General features: G+C 36.6%; 1 protein-coding gene across 7 annotated transcripts in view; it reads right to left on the minus strand.

Moving 5' to 3' along the window:
• Positions 1-12,685, minus strand: part of LOC100647333 (sodium/potassium-transporting ATPase subunit alpha) — a 187,741-nt gene that overhangs the window by 26,258 nt on the left and 148,798 nt on the right. For 5 of the 7 annotated variants that reach the window (XM_012308484.3, XM_012308483.3, XM_012308486.3 and 2 more), the window contains exon 2: positions 914-994. The exons of the other annotated variants lie outside the window; for them this stretch is intronic. In XM_012308484.3, the coding sequence (XP_012163874.1) occupies positions 914-994 (81 nt within the window). The remainder of the gene's footprint in view (positions 1-913; positions 995-12,685) is intronic. 7 annotated transcript variants of the gene reach the window in all.

Below are 12,685 nucleotides of genomic sequence, written 5' to 3' on the forward strand. Positions count from 1 at the left end.
GGTATCAGTCAATTGTCCTAAATAGAGTCATTAAGATCCAGAAAGTAGGCGACAGGCGAAATTCCAAAGAGAATATTCCTCAGCCACGAATCGTAATGTCACAGTAATATATATATATGTATATTAATTGTTAAATGGTATAAATTAATTATATACATTGTGTTAGTAGTCAGTGTCATAGCGAGTATTAAATAATACTGTGCAGAATACAGTAATATTCAAAAATCTCCAGCTCTATAGATTTCTCATCTTATATTGGAAAATCGACATGTTCAACAAATTTCAATTAAATTTTAACTAATACCATGTGATCGTATAACAACTTGTTGTACCATTTTCTTTTACTTATCACAGCTTTCTACCGATATTAGTTAAAATTTTCTTCGAACGTGTCGTATCACTCTTGCGATATAAAGCGAAAGACGTGTATAGCAGCTGAAAACTTTTGTACACCAGTGTATATAAAAAAGAATGCGTTAGTACCAGTCACCATAGAGAAAATAAGACTCCTCCCTTCGCAGAGGAACAGAGCGGAGACATTGATAGAAGTGTCTCGTTCGAAAGAGAATAGAAAGAGCAAAGATACGAAAGAGGTTTTAGAAGAAATTCTATGAAAGAATATTACGGAAAATTGTGTCGCGGATCTCCTGTGATTGTTAGAGTAGAATGACGAGGAAAATGGTTAGTTGAGAACGTTGAGCAAGAGAAACCAGAGAGAAGCCACACGACAGAAGTGACGGAGCATCTTTTGCAGACAGAATTACGAAGATTCGCGGAGAGAAAGAGAATGATTGCGATAGAAACGAGGACAGGATTGGAAGATCCGTCGTCGATGAAGCAAGCACCGGCGAAAATTGCCGGCGTAACACAAAAATGGAGAGCCACCGCGGACCGGAAGTCACGCAGTGAATACCTTGTACATCCCGTCGGCTGTTTTGTTGTCGTCGCGTATTTTCGGTAGCGTTGCGACCCTGTACGAGTCTGAGCGGCCATGCTGTAAAAAATGAGATGATAAAAAAAACATGAGATGAGAGCAAACGAAAAAAAAAAAAAAAATAAGGAAGAAAATTAACAGAAAAATAAAAATCGATGCTATACAATGACAAGTGAAAGATTCAATTAAACAAATAAATATTTTTATGACTCTTTGGTTGCGTCCAGTGTTCCTAGGTTCACGTGGCTGTAAAACTTCCTTTCGAACGTTTAACGCGCTTGAAAGGGCGAAATATTCAAGGACAATGAAAAATATATATATTCGAAGGGAAGAAATATAAATTGAATAAAATTCATGGAATATAAGAAGCGCGGATTAATCGTTTCACTTTCGATTTTTAATTAAACGATACGTGAGAATTTTCTAATTTTACGTAATTTAATTGATCGCGATCCTTTAACATCAAGCACTTTTTAATTTTACGATAAACTTCAATTGCAAGTGCCAGCATTCCATCTTTCTTTGAAGCTTCGAAGCTTTGATGCGTCCAGCTTCTTATTTCCACGATCGTTTAACAGTTCTTAGAATAATATTTTCCAAAAATAAACCGAATATCCCAGTGGACGACTTTTCGCTCTATATTGCGTTTAGATCGCACGACCGGCGAAGTCGGCCATGAGAACATGCAGAAGCGCAACGTGTTAGGCTTTTGGAAACACGTGGGCATAGTGGGCAGCGTGAATCGATTACACGAGGCCACGGTGCAGCCGCGAGCCTAATTTTCAAGAGCGACCTCGGCTGGCTGGTGTTTGAGTAACGACTACTTCCGGTACCGGTTTAACGAAGGCGTGTCACTGAAAATCGTCCGGTTCCCGGATCGTTTCGATCCTTGAACGAATAACTCGCGATGTAAATCACGATTTCTATTGTGAAGGACGCTATTGTTCATCCATTCGACGTCCATCGATGTTTTTCTTGTACAGTTTTATAAACTGAAGGACGACGCTGAATCGACGAGTCTTGCGACTATTATAGCGATTTGTTAATCGAGCCATGAATGAAAAGTAAATCGATCTTTATTCTTCCATACATAGGTAAATGCGATATAATTTATTTTCATTCGGGATGAAACGATATATCAGAGTAGGAGAAGTAGGAAATCACGTTTACGTAAATTTGAAAACATCCAATTCGAAGTTTCACATTCGTTCGTTAATTCTTCGCGAATTCATTAGCTTTCGGGAAGATGAAATCTGCACGCTTTTTCGTAAATAAATCAAATTCCGCGTATTAAGTGCATTCTATATATTTTCGCAGTTTTTCATAAATTGTTTGAAGTAACGACATTTTGATTGATTGTTACGTATAAAGCTTTATTCGTTTTAATCGGAATATCAGAGGGAAACGTATACACCGATATGTTGTGTAATGAAAATTACCAGCATATTTATATAAAGTTATTACATACGTTTATGAAAGCATCGAATGGTGCAGCGTATTCGTAAAGTATACGATAATTGAAATATTTCTATTAAAAGTAATATCAAGTTTGCTATAAATTGAGAACGAATGGAGTGAAGAATAAAGTTCCTTTCGATCTAGCGAATAAACGCAAACGATTACTGCTATTTTCCCGTGTCTGGGGTATTTAAATCGAAGGGCGTGCTTTTATGGAGGTGAACGACTTCAGGGAAACATTCGAGGACCATTTGCAGAGGAATGTTTGCCATGATATCTGCCCGTGAATTGGCGTAATCTCGTTTTCTCGAATGTTTGAGCGCATACAAATGACGTACTCTAACGCGGGCATCGATAAAACGTTTCACAAAGGGATGGTATTTCTTTGGTTCAAGCCTTAGAAAGTAGACGACAGATCAGAAATTCGTAAGGGTCGCACCCCTAGTCCTTCGACACAGAAGATACTGAAACGTGATTGATCGATTGACCTACAATTACTACTACTCATACTCAGCAACATAAAAATAGGTAAATTCTTTGATATTTAGTTTTGCTCTTTATACCGTTAGACAAAATTCTGTAGCTCGATCGTTAGTTTTGTATACTAATCCTTAACTTTCTGTACTTGGACTTAACCCTGTATTTTAATTTCCAATTTTTTGTATTTTTAGTTCCATATTCTCCTTCTAAATTTTCTATTCTTTTACATTTATTGTACTTTAATCGGTGATTTCTCGTATCTTAATTTTGCGTTTTAATTCTTAATTTCCTGTATTCTATTAGGTTGTGCGAAAAGTGTCTTTCTTTTACAGACTTTCTTTTTTATACAAACATGAAACCTAATCTGTCGAATGTTGTGATTTTTATTTTGATAGAACAAAATGGATCATAATTCGATAAAATAATATAAAACGAAAGAAACTTTTCGGACGATCTAATATATTCTAATACTTAATTCTGCGTACCCTGAATTTCGCACTGTAATTCTTCGTGTCCTGTATTTTTAATTTCGCTTTTATTAATTTCACTGTTTAATTTTGTATTCTAATTTTCAATTTTCTGCATTTTTAATCGTGCGCTTTCTAGTTCCCAATTTTTTTTTCTATCTTTATTTCTGTACGTCTGCTTACTTATTTTAACAACGTTATATGTATATATATTTATATTTATTATATATATATCGGAGGTTGGAAAAAAACTGCGAACAGGGAACTGCGTAAAGTTTCGCGAGATACATCGGACAGGATGGCTCTACGCGCCGTGTATCGATCGGTCGGTGCATGTGCGCGCGCGATGCGATAATTGTCACTCGTTGCAGGAGAAGATTTTGCCTAGCCGCAGTGCAGTAAATTGTCTCGACCTCTCGTCGACTCGGAACGGTGATTGCAATACCGAACGTGTCGCGGAAATAAGCGAAATAGATTGGCGCGTAGCCAGTGGTTCTCGACACTCGCGGAATCTTGTTCGAGTCGGTCGATAGATCGTGAGTCAAATCGAAAATGTTTTTCCTACGACCTGTTTCTGTTAGATTTAAAAACACATAATAGAAACAACCAACTATCATCGTATGAAAGTTATCAGAATCCTTGAAACTCTGAGAATTCCATAGCACTGCAACCACTTCGATCCTCCTCGAATCTTCTCAATCTCTAAACACAACCTCATTTTTCTTGCAATTTGAATGCCACGGTTGGTTGTAAAAATAGTAGAAACAGGTATCGCGAAAACGTAAATGATAATTTCAACTATTTCCCGTAAATAATCTAGGCGGACACTATGAGGATTAGCGGATTCTCTGTGTTTATGAGAAACTCAAAAGCGCAAGAAAGCGAGCAGAAATAATTTAGAAAAATGTACGAAATATCCAAAGCAGCTAATAGTCCGTGCAATAATATTTAGTAGATAAAACAATTTTCTATACTTCCATTTCTTCCTAATCGCATTTGTACAAAAATCCGCAGTCCACTAAGCGTATACGTATTCGTTAAATTAACTGGAGCGTTTTATCGATACCTCATTCTACTATCTGTCTATTTATCTTTCTTCCCTACCGTATAAGTAAGCTGAAAGATACCGGAAGATCGATTTTACTTTATCAATTCCCATATTACTAGCACTGTTGGCGAAAAAAGAAGGGGAGAACTGCGAGGAAACGTGGTCGAAAAACAGGACGGATCGAAGGCGAGCGGACGTAGTTGGTGACGAATGCTCAGCCTCTCTCTATTGATCCAAATGATACAGACACAAAGGTACGCGGCGGCTGTTCGTCAACGATTTTAACGAGCGGTGTGTGTCGACGGCAACTCTCGTTCCGTCGAAATAAATTGCCAGCGGCGTGCTCTGTCATGCCCTCCTGATCCTCTCTATGACCGATATTTTAATGGCTCGCTTCAACAGGATTTTAGTTTCGAGTCATGCTTGCCCTTCCACGGTTAAATGTCCCGTGAACTCTGACACGAGTTTCCGTACACATCGTTACAGGCTCGTGAAACATAACTTTTATCAAACATATGAAAAATGTGAAAAATACATTTCGTTTTGTAAAATGATAATAGTTGAACAATAATTTCTGTTTTATATTATTTTATTGAATTAGGTATGATCCATTTCGTCATATTTTTATTATCATGTTTGTGCATAATTCAATAAACTAATATAAAACAAAAAACATTGTACGTCTATTATTTCCTTATAAAGGGAAAGAAACTTTCCGAACAACCTAATATATACGCGTATGGGCTACTTAATGGGAAAAGGTTGCAAGTGATTCTGTGTAACCATAGTTTATCGCGGCGGTTGATTTTGTGAGTATCAGCGCGTCGGTGATAGATAGAGTTTGCGGTTTTACATTCATGGGAATGTGAGAAAGTGCAGAATTGCACAGAGTGTACATAATATGGAAACGTATATGAAATATTCAAAGTATTAGATTGTCCAAAAAGTGTCTTTATTTGACAGACACGTCTTTTACAACGACACATATTTATACAAACATGAAATCTAATCTGTCGAACGTTGTAATCTTTATTTTGATAGAACAAAATGGATCATAATTCGATAAAATAATATAAAACGGATAATGTTGTGCATCCATTATTTGCTTATAAAACGAAAAAAACTTTTCGGACGACCTAATACGTACAGCTTTTTATAATGTCCGATATAATTTTCTACGAAGGCTATACCTTTTTTTGTAAATTATATCCGCAAAAATATGAATTTGCATAAAGATACACAGTGTTACGATGACTATACGACAAGCGGAAGTCTTAAATCAATGTGTTTACTGGAACATTGTACGCGTTCGCGGTCTCTTTGTGTCGTCGATAGAAACCAGAGTTAAATCTCTTTTGAAGAGTAGCCGAGGAGTAGCCAAGATTTTTATGAGTTTCAAGATAAACAATTTTCCATTGAAAAGTATTTCCCTATACGACGATGCTGTTCATTGAGATTTTTGTTTATTACTGACATTTAGTTACCTAACGTTCATGTTTATTTTTCTACCATCTAATATTCTGATATTGTAAGTTCCTGGTTTTTTTCTCCAATCTTCTCTTCAATCTCCGGTCTGTGGTAATTAAAAATACCTGGTTAATTGTTTATAAGAAAAGAGCGATCTCAATTCTTTTGCCCGACGCTGTAATGATTTTACCAGTAGTGTAAGATATACGCGTTGAGATGTTGAAGGTCTAAAAGATTAAAGGTTTGTGAATATTGGAGATGATTGAAGCGCATGCCACGTGTCTGACCTTACGAGGCCTGATTCTACTTATCTTCAAGAAGCACATTTCCGTTCACCGTCACAACGTTCCATGAATCTGTCCCTGTCCCTTGAGAGTATCCTATCGTATCTCTTATTAATAATGTCAGTTACGGTTGTCAATATTGTCATGCATGTCTAATGCAAAGCTAATCGTCGATAGTTAACAATCATCTGTTTCATCTAATCAAAGCTCCATGCTCGATAACTTCACGTTGATGTCGTCTATTCTCAGATATAACTCAGTGTTGGTTGAATCATTGTGCTCCAAATGTCCAACGTCCACTGTCAAATATATTTACTGTCCACTATATATTCGCTTCGTAAAGAGAAAAGAAATATCGACGACATAGAAATACAACGTCATTGTCGATTCTTCCATCAATTAGAAGATCGCAGAAGAATCTTATATCTTATTATAACTTATGTCCACGTATGTTCTTTTAAGAAGAATAAAAAGATTTTAATCTTACTTTTAATTTTACAAACAGGTACTTTTGGAAGAAACTTCAATTTGTTTCAGGCTTCGCAAATACGTACAACGATATATTTGTAACATATGCAAATTGCAAGCAAATTGTTTATCAAATTCAAAATATCAGTAACCTACATTATAGTGATCCTTCCCGCTAATTTCACTCTCAATGATCCACATGAGAAAATAGAAACTAAGCTTTCAGATGAAGAATTAGGCGAAGAAAACCAATCCTCGGTAATATCCTCGTAAACGTAGAAAGTAATTTAACTCCAAACATCTTCATAATCCACGACTAACTCGGCCTTGTATATAATTAGATAAGTAGATATTACGCAATAATTAACGATAATCAAGTATCTCACAATAAACTTCGTACATTTTTTTCAAAACTTCAACCATATTAATTTTTACTTTTCAACATAAAACGAACAAACAAACATTTTGCCAAATTATCGTTAGCCTGACCGAGCCATCGACGACGATAACGATGCACAATTTTCTATATGGCCCTGTACCATCCCTCTACATGTGCAGACATTTGTATTCCATGTATGAGTGTTTCACACCATGGCGGAGGTGCGTACGTAACGAAATTGCATAATCGAGCTTCCTCAATGACGGGAACGCCGTGTGACGATCAACGAGAGATAATAACGTCGCGGAGGAGAATTGTCGCGTTTACGCTCGCGAGCGCGTCGCGTCAGTGTCGCGCGTAACAAAATTACGCTTTTTACGAACGGTAGATGATGCTGGGCCCTGACTTGTACGCTTGGCCCCGACTTCTTCTACACGCTTGGCATTTTTATCTAATCGTGAACGCATTCCAACGAATACGTCGGCTGACGTATTTAATTCAGCCACACACTGCAATATTAAATTACATGCCACGAATTATTCAGCCGGTTAACATAGCCAGACTTAAGACTATAAATTTCTCGCGGATCGTTGTCGCATTTTCACGTGCAAATCTCTTCATTCAAATCTTCGCCGTTCCTTCCTTTTCCTCTCTCTTAGACCTTTTGGTCGCGCGTCGAAGGACAGCGATCTCAAATTTGTTAATTTCGATGATGAAGAAAATAGAGTGAGATCCTGTTTGCTCGAATACCCGCCCCTTCCTGTTTCCTTCTTTCGTTGAATAAGAAATGATTGGTTTTTCAAGGGACGTTTATATCTATCGCAGTTAGAAGCTTCCGCACAGCGTGGAAGTATATCAGAGTCTACAGATTTATATCTTTCTTTAGTATTGAAGGTTATACCGATTATTTCCAATATGTTTACTAATATGGTGCAATAATATTTACAGACAGTTATGTCACCACGAATGTTTATTATGAGCTGCGATATACCGATTGATCACGTGGACACGAGGAAACATTTGATATCCAGATAATATCGCACGGCTCTATATAGCTTTAATTAACGTATCTGAGGAATAAGTCTGCGACTATCGTCTCACAGAATGATTCATAAATTAGCCGTCAAAGAGTCCTCAACTACTTGTAAAACATTCATCAAACTTTATCACGTAAAATAATCCCTCTCGAAATATCAAAAATCTCTGGAAAATCAGGGCTCAACTTAAAGCAAACTAAATGAAAGAAATGCTAGATTAGACCCAGCTATTTAGACGAAGCGGAGGAATCGTGGCAAAAATAACAACTCGAATAGAATGTTGATTCCTTAAAAAATACACTGAACACTGAAATATCAAAAATCTTCATCGGTCTCGAATCTAATTGAAAGCAAATTAAATGAAACGAGTCGAAATCAAATGATTTGGAGGAAATTCACGGAACACCAAATGGACAAAGATACAGATTTCAAATTAAAAATTTCTCAACACACACGTACGCTAAAATAGTCATCGAGATAGAACTGCGCTAACGAAGACAAACGAACCGAAGCGCAGAAACAGTAAAATCGATGAAGGTAAAAAAATTGGGATTTAAATGGTCCCGTGGCATCCATGAAAATCCTAATCGATGTACAAACGTTCGACGTAGATCGATCTAATCCGCAGGTTATAATAAAGTTCGCAGAATGCGAATGCTGATCGACCTTATACAAATTGCTGATCGTTAGCAAATGCGCGCGAGCACGCACTTTCCGGACCAGTCGTATACATAACGAGAGAGATTAGCGCGTAGGGACCGGAAGCGGTTGTCGAGCAGGAAAGCGTCACGATAAGAGACACGATGAATCGACTCGTAATATTCCAATAGATGGATGTTGGAAGCTGAAGTAAATTGAATCGTTATTCATTTTTTTTTATGTTCTTATAAGATCGCATCTCGCTGTGGCTGCGTTGAAAAAAGAAGCTATGACGGATGTAGAGAATTGATGTGAATGTGATACATTTATTATTCTATTATTGTTCTATTACTATTATTTCAAAGTTATAATTATCACTAATCTCCCATTATAGGGTTGCATTTCATTTTTGACGCGTTAAAACAGCTACGTTTAATGTATAGAATTTAGTGTGACAGTGATGCATTTATTATGTTGTCATTATTATTTATTAGACATCGCAAGGTTACATCTCATTCTTGACGCGATAGAGGAAGCTACGAACGATGTACGGAATTTTATGTAACAGCGATGAATTTATTTTATCATACGATTTATTCATTTGTTCAACTTGATTTAAATAATGTAATAATATTCTGATAAATCTATTGTCGCTTCGAGTATCATTTTCGTGGCTGTTTTCAAAACTTAGCGAGTTATTGCCTCTGTAATTGTATGTAGCGTTCCCTGAAAACCTGTTCTTGGAACAATATTATGGTTATTGAAATGATCATAATCTTTGACTAATGCAAAGTAACAAATAAAATTATACCAAAATAATTTAGTGGAAGCTTACGTTTTTCTGAAATAAATTTCTTTTAAGCAATGTACAAAAAGAAAAATGCATATATCTATATTTATCGTTATTTTTGTAAAAGAAAAATATTCTATCGTAATTTTAGTGACACTTTAAATTTTCTCGCAGTGTAGGATACGTTGAAGAGAATTGTGTACAGTTGGAAAGTTCGTACATGGTATGTTGAACGTTGTCTGTACAGCAGTCTATTATGTCGTGGTCATTAGTTGGAATATATAGGCTAAGCGAACAGTGGAGCTCTGCAGGGCTCCCAAATGATTATCTATCCGAGCTTCGAACACATTTAGTGTACATAGATCAACGAGGTCGCTGTTGTAACGCAACGTTGTCCAGAGAAGACGTAATGTAACGTGAAATTGATGAAAAACAATGCAACATGAAATTGCTAAAGTATTACATAAAATATATTCTGAAATCAATACGAACAATCATTTTGTTTGTCTATTCAATGCAACAATCTCTGTGTGATCTATTGATCTTGATGATACTACAGGTAGAATTTGCACGTAGCCATTTTCACTCTGCTATTTATTACCTGAATCAATAACTGTACCATCTAAAAATACTTTTGTACAGTTATAGAAGTCTGCCGTGATAGAAATAAAAATGTTCGAGTTTAAAGAATCCATTTGAAAGATACAAATTTTCACGTGTTTTATTATTACGAATTATTAATGTTTGTATCGCTTTGAAGCTACAAGTAATCTTCCAAGTTCTAACGACTATACTTTCGCTACATTGAAGAAATAAAACGTACATTAATCGTTCATTTCAGCTTGCAGACATGCTCTCGCCAAATATCTAAAACAAGTGCTCGAAACGTGCCACTAACCCAACCAGCATCCCCTGTTTGTACAAAATAAACTCGTCGCGATTTTATTTTGCTTCCATTTTCATCCTCCTCGACGAATGCACTGCTTTCTCCAGAAACATACTTTTTCCTCGAGCAACCTTTAGGACGAACTTTCGTCTCCAGTTACAATTTAGAATAATTTTTCGACGTTGTACGTGTCACGGATCGATCCATCGAGTCTTCGTGTGTACGCGAACGATGAAAGATTACGACGATGAATTTTTATTGAAATAAGATTTTAGGAAATTTCACAGCAAAGTTAACGTGGACTAAAAGTGACCACTAGAATTAATATCTAAAATGAGGGAAAGTAATTCGCTGAGAAGTTATATCGACTCTATGAATTAGGATTCGTAGAATGATGGCAATGACGAATATTATTTTTCCAAACATTCCGTCGAAATTCTTTATGCTGTCTCTTTAGAAGCAGATCTGCGAAAATGAAATCTCTTTCTTGACAACGTTGAATATCAATTACGTATCGGAATAATAATTTTATCGTGTTTATGTGTGTAGATTTATAAATACAAAGATGCAAAGAACGTAACAAAATACGTAAAAATATATAAAATATTCAAAGCAAAGGGAATGTTACAATATCTAACAAGTGAAGGAAATCAAAACTATTTTTTTAGGTACTTTAATAAAAACTTGAATTTGCATAAACGTCTATGGTAATTCATTAATCTATTAATCCACTATTGATGATTTCGTAAGGTAGAGTTGATCGATTTGGCTTCTCAGAGGGTGGAATATAAAAAAGAGCAGAGAACCTCGAGCAAGATGGATCTCTCGCAGTCTTTCGAAAAGAAGGCACGTTAGAAACTCGCTGAACGAGAGACGAAGAAACAAAGTAAGCGAACGACCACGCCGGGGACCGTAATCGTCGAATTAAGGTCGAGGGTACGGGGGCTTTTATTGAGAAGAAAGCGTATCTGGGGATCGCAATTACTTGCCAGAAACGGGGGACGCTCTTGCGATTAGCGCGGTCAGGATCGACGAATTTTCTGTTGTGAATTGCGCAGATAAGAATGTAACAAATGTCTCCGATTATTAAAAAAGTTTCAGATAGTTTCGATAAATAATATCTGCAAAAATAAATTTATAATTTATTTTCTTTCTTTTTTAGAATCGAATATCGATCATGTAGCAATCTAATGAAATCAAGAAATTAACAACAATTAGAGTAGATTAATTCATGGGTGAATTTTTCGTCAAAGGATTACGTTACAGTACAACGTGGAATTGCAATGAAATTAAGAAATAAACAAAAAGTGGAGTTGATTAATTTGATTTTTAGCTGGCTCGCACTATATGTGGCACATGAGACTGCAATGAAATTAAAAAATTAGAGGAAAAATGCAGTCGATCAATTTGTTTTCCCGAGACTCATATTACACGCAGCAGTACATGAAACTGTAACGAAATTAAGAAATTAGCAAAAACGAATTAATCAATTTGCTTTCCCGAGAGACTCGTGTTATATGCTACAATACACTACACGCACTACATGGAATCGTTTAATAAAAGGTGTCTAGAAATGTTTCAATGGAGTTTCCACGAACCTGTGTACCCCAAAGTACACAACTGCAAACAACTTCTATTGTAAACTAAGAAAAACAATGGTCAAATAAACAATAAACGAAAGACAAACGCGAGCAGAAACTGAAACAACGGAAAAGCAACGGTGTTTGTAAATTGCGACAGCTGTAGAAATTAGTTTGTACGTTGGAAAGGGGTGGATTTCACCCTTTGGAGAGTCTCAAGTTCGTTCTCGCTTGTCACAGACGTTCGACCCACGAATTTCATCGCGACAGACGCCACAAAACCGAGTTTAATCGAGTTGCATAACCGTCTCTCTTCGTCCTCCACTCGCCCCACCCCTTCAAAAGGGGCGGAAAATGGGTGGAACCGGAAGAGCTCGAAGGGATGCAACGGATTGACTTGAAATTCTAACAGAGTCAGCCCGTGCTTAACCCAATTCGATCTTCGTCGAGGACTTGACTTGGTCGGAACCAGAGAAGGGTGGAGTTTTCACGATGCCGTGGTACTAACGAGGGTGGCGCGGGTTGAATGCTACGCTTCATCGTTGTGAACTCGCAGATATGGCGACGTTACGTTATTACGTAACGTGGAAAGCCTGGAGAATTTGAGAAACTTCTCAATTGATTTCGCACTTGTTGGAATAATCGGAATTTCTTGGAAAAAATAATAATACATGTGATAGCACATGATGATTGAAACGTTGTATTTAGCATGATATTACAGAGAAGGAAAAGTAACGCTTAAATTATAGTACCGAGGTTTTATAATAT

This window comes from Bombus terrestris, chromosome 5, assembly GCF_910591885.1.
Source record: "Bombus terrestris chromosome 5, iyBomTerr1.2, whole genome shotgun sequence".
NCBI lineage: Eukaryota > Metazoa > Arthropoda > Insecta > Hymenoptera > Apidae > Bombus > Bombus terrestris.